The sequence below is a fragment of the Budorcas taxicolor genome, chromosome 3 (assembly GCF_023091745.1).
Source record: "Budorcas taxicolor isolate Tak-1 chromosome 3, Takin1.1, whole genome shotgun sequence".
Classification (NCBI taxonomy): Eukaryota; Metazoa; Chordata; class Mammalia; order Artiodactyla; family Bovidae; genus Budorcas; species Budorcas taxicolor.
Genome location: NC_068912.1, coordinates 73,461,121 through 73,475,464, shown reverse-complemented (window position 1 = coordinate 73,475,464; position 14,344 = coordinate 73,461,121). Strand labels below are relative to the sequence as shown.

The following is a 14,344-nucleotide window of genomic DNA, read 5'->3' as shown; positions in this document are numbered from 1 at the left end:
AAAGAATTCTCTAAAGGACACTATTTGATCAGTTGACAAAATTGCAGTATGGATAGTAATCAGATAAAAGTAAAATGCCAACATTCAAGGTACAACAGTTAAAAATTGCACTATGGTTACACAATAAAATGTTCTTATGAAATGCACACTGTAATAAATAGGGAGAAAAGGGCTTGATGTATACAAGGTGTTTTTCTTTCCAATAATTTAATGAAAAAAAAATTTCTGCATACCCTACACACAGAAAATGTTGATGCAAAGAGGGAAAATGATGGATGAAACTGAGTAAAGGACAGAGGGTAGACTTTGCATTATTTCTGTTAACACTTTATTTTTCTTACTGTATTTTTTAAATTTTAGTGAACTATAGTTGATTTATAATATTGTATGTAGTTCCTGCTGTACAACAAAGTGATTAATTGTACATGTGTATATACATATATATGTATATATTCTTTTTCATATTCTTTTCCATTATGGTTTATCACAGGATATTGAATATAGCTCCCTGTACTATACAGTAGGATCTTATTTATCCATCTTATATATAATAGTTTACATCTGCTAATCCCAAACATTTCAAAGATGAATTTGAAATAAATTTCTACATATAGAAAGAGAAAAAATAGAAAGGAAGAAATCCTGACTATAAGTAACTCTAAGGAAGCTCATAAGTCCAGAAACTTTTCAAGAAAGATATTGTAGGGCTAGTACACTAAGCTGTTTGAACTAACAAGTGGAATGGCAACTTTATTTGTTCAGCGATGTCTGTAATATGGTTGAATCCACAACCCAACTTTTCCACAGATAAGGAGGAAGCTCTGTGGAGCTGCCTTCCTGTGATCAGTCATTTTTCTTCTTAATGATCTTAAAAACAGAATAGACCATAAACGAATTGGTAAGACTTGCTAATATTACTGACAGAATAAACAAATCATACATGTACAAAAATTAGTCATTGTTTTTCATATTGACAGGAAATCTACCTATATCTACTTTTAACACTGAACACTGTTCACTTGGTGATGGTTGTTTGAGACATATTTCCTTTTGTGATACAGAAAAAGAACAGAGGAGAATGTTAATATTGATAGCCTTAAATAAAAAAAAATAGATTAATGAAGTTTATCATTTTGCTTTCAAACATAAATATATAAATTGAAGAAAGGTAATAGAATGATGACATGTTACTTAAAGCAGGAACTCCATGTTGCTGAGCATTGGAATTTAATTACTAATAAATTACACTTTGCAATTATTGGGAGCAATTGTAAAAATATCAGCTATGTGTAGCTATTCATTAAATAACAGTTAATAGTTATGCTAATTTTACTCATTTGCTCTGTATGGTAGGATCAGAAAAACTACGCACAGTTTAACTTATAACCCAATCTGTCTTCTTTCGGCTTCAAAATGTTATTCATTATCGTTATTCTACTAACTTCACTAACCAACATTCATGGTATTTAATTAAACTAAAATATATCCGAGCACTTACAAAAAGAATATGCATAATAACAAGTGCCACAAAGAAGAAGAATTAAATCCAAAATATTAATCTTAAATTGTATGAATGTGGAGATTATGTGCTTCATTCTTAGAAAAATTATATTTTCATATCAGATTTAAATCCAGAAAGATGATTAAGAATCAGCCTTACATTTGCATATCACCTTATACTTTTTAAAGCACATTTATAAGTATTATCTTTTCTTAGTCTCACAATAGCCAGAGATTTTTATCATTTGATTTTTGGAAAGTAGGAAACCAGCTAACTGAGGCTAAGAGATTTGCACTTGGATTTACTGAACTGATGAATAAGGAAGGTGAGATTGGAGCACATGCATTCTAATTGCTAGTCCTGGATTTGTCTCACACTCCATGGAGAGTCCTTCCACTAATTCAGGTCTCACATGTTAGTTTTATGATTCTTAGCCACTCTAGAGAGGAAAACGTTGGCAGTCAAGAGCACACTCATGCTTCAGAAATATTACAGGGGCCATAATGCATATTGTATAAGCATATATTGCTGTTACATTGATTTTTTTCTCACATTCATAGTAATCATAAATGTATGATGTGAGGAAGTTTCATTAGACCTACTGCCTAAATGAGGGAATTGAAAGACACTTAAGGATAAGTGAAATTAAAGAAAACATTAGCAGACAGAAGAGATGTTCTAATTGTACTTTTTCTACATCTCTATAAACTATGTCTTCCTGATTCCTTTATAAGTGATTCCTTCATACTAACCTTGTTCAAGTTATTTCTACCCCAAATACAAAACAAATAAAAATCAAATTTTGTCTATCTGAAATGTGGTGGGGTCCTATTCACAAAAAGTACCACTCTTCCATGGTACATTTAAAGCTATATTGTTCAAATATTTAGATTTTATACAAACTGATGACTCATTTAGAGTTGTTCTGTGAAAATAGACTTGTTTTGATGATGTTTACCCCCAGCTTCCTAAAACTGACAATCTCTTTAGGAGGATGTGCCCTGTTTCAAAAGCACAAGCCACTAATAAACATGTTATATCCCTTAATCTCACCTAGCTATGTGATATTTAACAAGATACTTAACTCTTGGATTTTTAGATTCCTCATCAGTCAAAATTTAGTGCTAACTGCCAAATCCTTGATTCTGAACTGCAGTTGGAAATTAGACCCAGCAACCTCATAATTTGTATAATTTCATTCTCCCCTGATTACCTCAACAGTTCGCACTGGCCTATTAACATGTGAATGCCAATTGAATAAAAGCCTTACACATTTAAATGAAGATATTTCTCTTGTGACATTTTCCATTTGAGCCTTTTGTCTATAGATGTGTGATTATCCAGTATACTACCTTGAAAGTAACCTTGCCCAGGCATCAAGAGACCTAGGGTCTACTCTGGGCTGTGACAGAAAATGTTCATTTAACTTTTGTGAACTGCAGATATTTGGGTATAAAAAATAAGTATAAAAATATGCATCCTGTCTACCTCATGAAAAAGATATGAAACATTAGCTGATGCTTAAATTTTGAACAAGAGAGGTTGCAGGAGGATACTGAACAGCACAAACAACACTGATGCATTTCCGTTTTACCTGATGGAGAGATGTGCCGCCAAGAAATGGAAGGCTCTGGTTTCCCAGTGGCCAAACAAGTAAGGGTGACATTGGTTCCTTCATTGATGGTCATATCGCTTGAGATGTCATAAATCTTCGGAGGAACTGAAATGGCAAAACATGCAGTGGTCAGAAAAAAAAAGTGTATATATAACAGTCTGTTGAACTACATATGATTAACTCTATGTTATCAAGCAAACAAACTACGGTGGTGAAATGGACTTATAGCTCAGGATCATAACCTAAACAATGGATTCTCTAGATCTTCAAGATTATTTCAGAGGGTATTTTATTTTTTTTCCACTCTTTGATTGGTTTTAAATTTCTCTAGTATTTATCTATGAAATATTTTAGGATAAATTATATATTTAATAACAAAAGTTTATATGTTGTTTAAATGTTATTGTGAATACTTTGTACTAAGTAAACTAGAATATAGTCATCTGTCTGTTCCATCTATATACTTCACTATAATGATGGTTTTCCAGTTGAAAATATTAAAAAAAAAAAAATGGAAATCTAGAAGAAATTTGGAGAAGGCAATGGCAACCCACTCCAGTACTCTTGCCTGAAAAATCCCATGGGGAGAGGACCCTGGTAGGCTGCAGTCCATGGGGTCGCACAGAGTCGGATACGACTGAGCGACTTCACTTTCACTTTTCACTTTCATGCATTGGAGAAGGAAATGGCAACCCACTCCAGTATTCTTGCCTGGAGAATCCCAGGGACGGGGGAGCCTGGTGGGCTGCCGTCTATAGGGTCGCACAGAGTCAGACACGACTGAAGCGACTTAGCAGTAGCAGTAGCAGAAGAAATTTAATAGAGAAGGAAATGGCAACCCACTCCAGTACTCTAGCCTGGAAAATCCCATGGACAGAGGAGCCTGGTAGGCTGCAGTCCATGGGGTCGCTAGAAGTCGGACACGACTGAGTGACTTCACTTTCACTTTTCACTTTCATGCATTGGAGAAGGAAATGGCAACGTACTCTGGTGTTCTTGCCAGGGATGGGGGGAGCCTGGTGGGCTGCTGTCTATGGGGTTGCACAGAGTTGGACACGACTGAGGCGACTTAGCAGTAGCAGCAGTAGCAGAAGAAATTTAAAATAGCAGGACAGCTATACCTATATGCTGATTTATGAACTAAGTGAGGTAAAACATAGAATTAGGATATATGTTTTCAAGTTCACAAAGGCAATTGGGGCCTCAATTTTCTCATCTGCCAAAGAGCAGGACTGGACTTTCTGATCATTTTAGGTTCTAAGGAACACAAATTCTAAGGGCTGTGAAAGATATGTTCAATATGTATTTTCTTGTCGGCAATGAATGGAAATTGGTTGAAATAGGTCTCTTTATGTTGAGATTTCTTGGAACATTTGTTATGACCTCTTGCTCTGTAGGTCTATGATAGTGAAAAGGGAAATACTGTGATTCATTTTTCTTCCTGATGTATTAAGCTATGGAAACTTTTATATCAGAGAAGGTGACACAAGTAGTGACCCAGGAATAAACTTTGGGAATGTTGGATAGAAAAAATACCTAAATTGACTTCTAGGATGTTGGTATTCTTTCATACAGCAAATGATCGCTTTTAATCCTTAAACAGTATGGATATGAATCCTGCGTCCTCTGCAGACTAGCTGTCTTATCTCAGCCTGACTTCTTCATCTGAAAGCTGGAGATTATATTAGTATAAACCCCATGTAGCTGCTGTGAGAATTAATAAGTTAACATATCCTAAAGGGTTTAGAAAAGTTCCTGGAATTGTTGTTAGATATTATTATTATATGCTTTAAAATACATATTTGCTGTTTGAACTTAATTTCACTATTGCTCTTTCCCATGCCTTAAAATTTCCAAACTTTACCACTTTGATGGTATACATGAATGCCCTGTGCCAGTTTTGGTTTACTACATAAAACTTATAATATGTTGAAGCTTCAGATCAAAGCTAAATAAATGGCAATTCATTATATTGATCACTATTATAAAAACATACTTTTGTAGTGGATTTTTCCACATTGTTCCATTCTTACGGTTTCTTTTGGCAAGAGATGTGTTTTCATAGCTATTTTGAAAACCAGTATCTATAATCTGTCATAGGGATAAATTAAATTACTTTGAATATCATCTTTGATTTTTTAACAGAACCCAAACTCTGCTACAAGAAAACCTGGGAGGATTAGATTACAAATACAAAGTATTTGACTATATATAACTGGTGATATGAGTGAAGTGAAGTGAAGTGAAGTCGCTCAGTCGTGTCTGACTCTTTGTGACCCCATGGACTGTAGCCTATGAGGCTCCTCCGTCCATGGGATTTTCCAGGCAAGAGTGCTGGAGTGGATTGCCATTTCCTTCTCCAGGGGACCTTCCCGACCCAGGAATCAAACCCAGGTCTCCCACATTGAGGGCAGATGCTTTACTGTGGGAGCCATCAGGAAAGCCCAGATATGACTGAGGAAAAGGTTTATTCTTAAGTGATATACTGTTGCAACTGTTTCTAAATGACATACTTTAATTGGCATTTAAAACTCAGTGAGCTAATAATATTAATATTTTCCAAATGTCCAATGCATTTCAAAGTTACATCATAAGGTTACAATATTACATATGGGTGAAAGATTCTTTCAAAGTATAAGAGAGGTCAATGGTTTTCAATCTAACAGAGCCTGCAGAGTTCATTGATAATGTTTCTGATTACACAATGCAACTAACCTTTAAGAAATTACTACTTGTAGAATTTAAGTGTTTTATCAAAGAATATCCACCATTATCTGAAAAGGCTACTAAAATACTACTCCCTTTTCCAGCTACATTATCTGTTTGAGGCTGAATTTTCTTCATGTATTTTTAAACATGGCAACATATTGAATTAAACAGTAGATATAAAAATTAAAAAACATATTATGATTAACTTCTTCAGTGAACTCTTCTCATGCAAGTAAGCAAAAAATAAAAACCATTCCAAACAGAAGACTCTTTTTAACTTAACTGAAACAGAACAGAAATAAAGATATTAAAATACCTTAGGAAGAAAGTAGAGGCAACTGTGTAAGACTTACTGCTGAACTGAAGATTTAATAAAATTACAGCATTAAATAAAAAATATCCTTTGGAAAGATGGATGTAGGTATCAGTTTAATGCAAACTATGATATACATGGGTATATACACATACTGCTGCTGCTACCGTCATGTCAGTCGTATCTGACTCTGGGCGACCCCATAGATGGCAGCCCACCAGGCTCCCCCTTCCCCGGGATTCTCCAGGCAAGAACACTGGAGTGGATTGCCATTTCCTTCTCCAATGCGTGAAAGTGAGAAGTGAAAGTGAAGTCACTCAGTCGTGTCCGACTCTTAGCGACCCCATGCACTGCAGCCTACCAGGCTCCTCCATTCATGGGAGTTTCCAGGCAAGAGTACTGGAGTGGGGTGCCATTGCCTTCTCTACCATATACACATGGATGTGTGTGTATATATGTTTTATATATACATATATTTCAGTTCAGTTCACTTCAGTCGCTCAGTCGTGTCTGACTCTTTGCGACCCCAGGAATCGCAGCACGCCAGGCCTCCCTGTCCATCACCCACTCCCAGAGGTCACTCAAACTCACGTCCATCGAGTCAGTGATGCCATCCAGCCATCTCATCCTCTGTTGTCCCCTTCTCCTCCTGCCCCCAATCCCTCCCAGTATCAGAGTGTTTTCCAATGAGTCAACTCTTCGCATGAGGTGGCCAAAGTATTGGAGTTTCAGCTTTAGCATCAGTCCTTCCAAAGAACACTCAGGACTGATCTCCTTTAGGATGGACTGGTTGGATCTCCTTGCAGTCCAAGGGACTCTCCAGAGTCTTCTCCAACACCACAGTTCAAAAGCACAAATTCGTCAGCGCTCAGCTTTCTTCACAGTCCAACTCTCACATCCATACATGACCACTGGAAAAAACATAGCCTTGACTAGATGGACCTTTGTTAGCAAAGTAATGTCTCTGCTTTTGAATATGTTATCTAGGTTGGTCATAACTTTCCTTCCAAGGAGTAAGAATCTTTTAATTTCATGGCCGCAATCACCATCTGCAGTGATTTTGGAGCCCCAAAATATAAAGTCTGACATTGTTTCCACTGTTTCCCATCTATTTCCCCTGAAGTGATGGGATCAGATACCATGATCTTTGTTTTCTGAATGTTGAGCTTTAAGCCAACTTTCCACTCTCCTATTTTACTTTCATTAAGAGGCTCTTTAGTTCCTCTTCACTTTCTGCCATAACGGTGGTGTCATCTGCATATCTGAGGTTATTGACTTTCTCCTGGCAATCTTGATTCCAGCTTGTGCTTCTTCCAGCCCAGCATTTCTCATGAAGTACTCTGCACATAAGTTAAATAAGCAGGGTTACAATATACAGACAGCCTTGACTGTTTGAACCAGTCTGAACTGTTTCCTATTTGGAACCAGTCTGTTGTTCCCTGTCCAGGTCTAACTGTTGCTTCATGAGCTGCATTCAGGTTTCTCAAGAGGCAGGTCAGTTTATTGTGATCCACATAGTCAAAGGTTTTGGCATAGTCAATAAAGCAGAAATAGATGTTTTTCTGGAACTCTCTTGCTTTTTTGATGATCCAACAGATGTTGGCAATTGGATCTCTGGTTCCTTTGCTTTTTGGAAAATCAGCTTGAACATCTGGAAGTTCATGGTTCATGTATTGCTGAAGTCTGGTTTGGAGAATTTTGAGCATTACTTTACTAGCGTGTGAAATAAGTGCAATTGTGTGGTAGTTTGAGCATTCTTTGGCATTGCCTTTCTTTGGGATTGGAATGAAAACTGACCTTTTCCAGTCCTGTGGCCACTGCTGAGTTTTCCAAATTTGCTGGCATATTGAGTGCAGCACCTTCACAGCATCATCTTTTAGGATTTGAAATAGCTCAACTGGAATTCCATCACCTCCACTAGCTTTACCTGTGTATATATACATATATACCAATGTCTACTATTAAACAAAGAAAAAGTTATGTGATAGTTTCCTTCTTAATGAAGTACAGCAATATCAGTTTTGTCTGACTCATTTATTTATTTCAAACATATAACTAATTTAACTTTGGACAGAGGTAAAAATATTTAAGAGAAGTTATGGAGTGTCATAAGACATTCATTCTAGCCTCTAAATAAAATGATTTTCTCAAATTTTATTTGATCTTAAAATAGTTTATTTTAATTTTTACACATGTACTTATAGTCAAAACAGTAAACATAAGTAGTGATAAACTAATACTAAGCACAATATTTAATTTCACAGAAAAAGAGCCAAATCTCTTAGCAATAAGCTTAGGTTTAACATTTAACTATGGGAAATTCTGTGGTGGGGGAATACTATTGAATTCCAGGTGTTAACTGTCAGTCCAGTGATTGCAACCACCTTCTGGGGCCTCATAATTCAGGATACTATGGTAAAGAAACATCTGGAAAGAGGATGCTAGTGAAAGAAAATCCCTCTGGCAAGGTTCTTCTCCCCAAAATGCATCACCTGTTGGCAACAGATGTTGTGTGTAGAAAGAGCCAATGAAAATCCTCACATGCACTGTAGCTTGTGGAGGCAAAAGCAGGTGTTCCTATGCTGAACATTCAGTCTTGCATATTCAGTTCAAGACTTCAAACTTTTACTGAGAATTAGGGAGGGAATAATTCTGGACTCACAGGAAATGCAAAAATTTCCTAACATAATCTTTCACCTCAAGAAATTTAAAATTTACATAGGGAGGAAGATAGATAAGTAATTAAGAGAAGACAAATATTCCCATGTTTTCCTTTCTCCTTTTACATGAGGAACACATGTCTAAACAGGTATGCCTTTAGGGTTCAAAATCATCAGAGATTAATTTTGTGTTCATTTCTTTTAAAGCAAACCATGAAGGATAGTTTATGCACAAAGTTATTTATTATGGTGCTATTTATAATAAAGAATCACTATTAATAACCTCAACATAAAACAAAAGAAATGGAGATATTGGTTAGCTCAGCCTCCAAAATAAGATGTGTTTCTAAGGAAGGGTTTGGGATGAATCTGGGGACCATTGGGATAAGCTATAAAGGAAGAGAAAGGTAATATTTCTACTCTGGGTGGCAGGAACAGAGAAGAATGGTAATGTTTCAGACGTCGTAAAACCATCTGGGTCCCAACAACAGTTTGTGTATAAATGGCACATGTGCACATCTAGGAAGAACTCCAGTGAACTTTCTAAATGACAAAGCATCATGTCTTATATGTCCTATATTCTATGCACTTGCATAGAAAAAAGTAAAATTAGTTAAAATGACTATTCTAGACATCTACTTGTTTTCTACACAACATATTTTAAAATCCTTTAACATTTTTATTTATAAATGTAACTTAAAAATCAATTGTTTAAAAAAGAAGCATGTTCAATCAGTTTAATAATTTTAAGTCACTAAATAACTACATTTTAATGAGCATTTCAGGTTGCTGTAGAATTATTATTTGTTAAATACTTATTACCTGGACCAGAGCAATAAAGGAATAGCTAGTCATTTAAATACATACTTGTTTAAATTTCAGGAAATTATGATTATAACCTTAAAATTGTTATACATTTAAAGGAATCACTATTGTACCTTTGAATTAATAACCTACTTTGCCTTTAATTAATCATTCACAGGATTCAATTTCAACTACTATTTACTCCCCTGTTCTCAACTTCTATTGAGTTGATGCCATGGTGGGAGAGGATGATACATATTTAGATACATTTATAGATTTAGATTTATTAAGTGCTAGTCACTCAGTTCCCACCAGGCTCCTCTGTCCATGGAATTTTCCAGGCAAGAATAAGGAGTGGTTAGCTATTCTCTTCTCCAGGGGATCTTCCTGACCCAGAGATTGAACCCGGGTATCCTGCATTGAGTGGGATTCTTCACCATCTGAGCCACCAGGGAAGTCCTATTTGATTCATTACAGTAATTCAAATCTCTTACTTGTTTCACTTTCATAAAAAATTATGCTATATGACTTGCCCCAACTGCTTTCTCCATTTGGAATCATCTATCAGTGTCCTTAGACAGGGTATGGAGTATTATCAGTAAGGAAAATCTTAGAATATATACCTAAACCAAATGCTAATGATTTCCACACAACCAAGCCACTTGAGATTATTCCCTACTATTTGAACTATGAGAGGCAATAGTTTTTGAGTGTCCTCATGGTTGCTTTTTAAAACTTTTTAAAACTTGTACATAATTTCTAAACTGTATTAAAAAAAAAAATAAGGGTTTTGTTTCTTTAACGAGCAGCCTTCACAGATTTAACTTACATTTCTTCCAGCAACTCATCTTGTAGTCTGGAACATGATCATTAAAATTGTGAGAAGTCAAAATAAGGGTGACAGATCTGTACATCACAGGGATCATATGAGCACACTGTTTTATTTTATATGAAAAGTCTGTGCAGGGACTGTGGCCAGGGCCCTGGTGTGAGGAAGTCAGAACAGAGGAGCCTAGCAGTGTCCATGTGCTCCAGCCTGCTTCCTAATGGGATGGAAGCTGGTGGGAAATGTGTTTTTAAAGTCTGTGCAGATAATATTCAGAAATAATAAACAGAGTTCCCATCTATAGTAAGTTGCATGAGATGTGAGGTTGTGTTATACATAACAGTGAAAGTCCCTAGAGAATGTATTTGATGGTGATCTTGATTACACATGTGTGCTAAGTCCTTCAGTCATGTCTGACTCTTTGTGATCCATGGACTGTAGTGCACTAGGCTTCTCTGTCCATGTGACTCGCCAGGCAAGAACACTGGAGTGGGTTGCCATGCCCTCCTCTAGGGGATCTTCCTGATCCAGGGATAGAACCCATATCTCTTATGTCTCCTGCATTGGCAGGTGGGTTCTTTTCCACTAGCACCACCTGGAAAGCCTGATGGCTATTGTAACTTTAAATAAATGCAAGACAAGGATTATTTGGATCTAGACAGTTGCACTGGCTCACTAGAATCAATTAAATGCTTCATCAAGTTCTTAAGTTGTAAGAGTCCATGAAAGACCACAGTACATACAAATCCATTAGGAGAGCTTCTTTAGGCTGCCAGGGCTAAATGGTGAATGAAGTATGTATTTAATCTGCCCCACAAACACTGAAAGATTGTTGAAAAACATCAGTTGAGTACTTATCATAGCAACAATCTGGGCACAAAAATCACATGCTTCCAAAGTCAGGGTGTACAAAGCAAAGCAGTGATTTATAAGCAGGTGGACTAAGTGTCTTCCCATTCAGTCTCTGAAGCTATAGGCTCATTACTAAAACCCTTTAAAGGTTTGACAGAGAAGGCAATGGCACCCCACTCCAGCACTCCTGCCTGGGAAATCCCATGGACGGAGGAGCCTGGTAGGCTGCGGTCCATGGGGTCGCTAAGAGTTAGACACGACTGAGTGACTTCACTTTCACTTTTAAGTTTCATGCATTGGAGAAGGAAATGGCAACCCACTCCAGTGTGCTTGCCTGGAAAATCCCGGGGATGGAGGAGCCTGGTGGGCTGCCATCTATGGGGGTTACACAGAGTCAGACACGACTGTTCCAGCCATTGCATAGTTTTCCACCATAGAGCTAATCTAATTTACTGTCGGACACGACTGATGCGACTTAGCAGCAGCAGCAGCAGTTACAGTTTTGAATACATCTAATCGAATTACACATACAATCACTAGACCTATTTTCCAAATGGTCAAAGTATTCATCTTAAAGGAAGATAGATTTTTCTGGGTATGTGCTTGTTGAAATAAACATTTGTACTCAAAAAATGCTGCTGCTTTTCACTCTCCCTCCTCTTATAGTTTCTTCTTTATTCTTTGCAATTTATTATTTGTATTTATTTATTTACTCATTACCTGTCTTCTCTTCACAGAACATAAGGAAAGACCTTGGAACCTTGTTTACTTTATTCAATAGCCTATTACAAGCATCTAGGAAAGAGCCTGGCACATATGGGATACTCAACAATATTTGTTTTATTGTTTTTATGTGCTGAACTAATATTTCTTTGGCCTCATAACAACGCTTTTCCATATAGTTTCATACCATTGCAAGTATGATATAATATAAATTCTGAGAATATAGTGAAAATGTAATTACAGTGCCAAGGGTCCTATGTGACTTTTTTCAAGGATTCTCTGAGATTGGGGATTCAATACTTCTAACTTACATAAAACCATGGTGGTTCCCTACTGTATTGCCTATGCAAGCCAAGAGAAATAATTGAACAATAATCATAAATTTATTTGCAACACAATGAACTGTCACATCTTAAGCAGGACTATGTATTTTGGTTAGTGCATTATTTTTTTTTTCACTTGAGAAGCTATGTAAATTTAAGGTCAAAAGTATTTGACTTGAAGAGTGTGTACGTATTATTTCTGTTTTTTTTCCCCTCTCCATAGACTTGGAGTCTGAGTTAGTTCGAATAAACTATATCTCTGAAGATTTTCCAAACTGCTTGAGTCAACAAGCTAGACATAACTATAAATCTTTGGAGAATTGGCTTTTTTTGCACTCCCATATCTGGTAATGGCTGGCAATATCAAAAGAACAGTCTTTCTTTCCCTAGGCTGGCACTTCCCTTGTCAGTCTTGGCCAGCCCCCAGAAAGTGAAAGCAGATTTTCGTTACATAACAAACCTCCTGGAAAAGGTGCTGTTCTCAAACTGAGAGAAGAAATTGTTTCATGATTTTTTTTTTTTTTCCTAAATTGGCCTGCTGGTGGGTGCTTGATGGCTTCCTGGCCTGCATGTAACTAGCAACATTGTTTTCTCCAGCTCATAATCTACAAACTGACTTTTTATAGTTTATGACATTTCCGAGATTTCTATGGTTTCTCCCCTCATCCCATCACGGATAGGAGGACAATAATAGCTAAACATGACTTGTAAATGCAAACTTGCCAGATTTGTGATTTACCTACTGATGGAATATGCCAGAACTTCTTTGGCGGGCAAAGAACATGCTTGAAATAAAAAAGAGTCTTTCAGACTGCAGTTCAAACTGAATCATGTTGCTTCAGTTAGTGTTTCTCCTTTTTTATAAAATCTATGTATAAAATTTTCTCAATCTACTATGTCCTTCAGGGGATCAGCTACATAAAATTTTAGAACAGGCAAGTGACCTATTTTAATCCACTCATACATTCATTCAACAAGTATTCATCGAGAACCACTTTGACTTAGGGAGATTAATCTTAGGGGGTCCATGTCTAAACAGTTAGAAAGATCTAACGCTGTTAATTATAATATGGAGTAATAAATCCTATAAAGTAGATGCTGTACAGCAAGGTGTTTGGGAAACAAGAGCTGTAAATCAAACTCTGTCTGTGGAGTCAGAATTGGAGGGGATATTGATCTTAAGAAAGGCTTTATGAAACAGATGACATCTGAGTGAAATTTGATGGTTAAAAACAGTAGTGTCCTATGTTTCTGGATGATCTGGTAAGACTTTTAGAATCCTGGGGAGGAGAGGGAGGTCACAACTCACAAGATCTACAGATTTTGGTAACTGATTTACAAGATACCAACAACTTATCTTGATAAGAAGAGATGCCTTAATAGCTTGCACTCAGATAGAAAGGTGCTTTGAGGAACTTTTCCCCCACTGTGTTATTGGTTCATGTCATAGGGATCAAGATAATCAACAATGGAAAGAAGAAAGTGATCATCTGAAAATGATAAACCTTACAAGGAGATCCAACCAGTCCATTCTGAAGGAGATCAGCTCTGGGATTTCTTTGGAAGGAATGTTGCTAAAGCTGAAACTCCAGTACTTTGGCCACCTCATGTGAAGAGTTGACTCATTGGGAAAGACTCTGATGCTGGGAGGGATTGGGGGGCAGGAGGAGAAGGGGACGACCGAGGATGAGATGGCTGGATGGCATCACTGACTCGATGGACCTGAGTCTGAGTGAACTCCTCTGGGAGTTGGTGATGGATAGGGAGGCCTGGCGTGCTGCGATTCGTGGGGTCTCAAAGAGTCGGACATGACTGAGCGACTGAACTGAACTGAACTGAACAGGATATGGAATTATGGAAAACCTCAAAGTGGAAATGTCTTCCTTCTCTCTTTCCTTTCTCTCCATCTTTGCTTGGCTACCTAATATGTGGGTTATAAGTAAGTAATCTCTAAATTTTAAGACAGATTTTCTTGTTGAGGAAAGCCATTGGTGTTTGCTAGGCAGATTTTCAGTGGC

General features: G+C 37.0%; 1 protein-coding gene across 1 annotated transcript in view; it reads right to left on the bottom strand.

Annotated features, from left to right (window-relative positions):
* NEGR1 (neuronal growth regulator 1) overlaps positions 1–14,344 on the bottom strand; it is a 1,004,973-nt gene that overhangs the window by 401,478 nt on the left and 589,151 nt on the right. Inside the window, exon 3 of the mRNA XM_052637140.1 lies at positions 3,096–3,221. Within this exon, the coding sequence (XP_052493100.1) occupies positions 3,096–3,221 (126 nt within the window). The remainder of the gene's footprint in view (positions 1–3,095; positions 3,222–14,344) is intronic.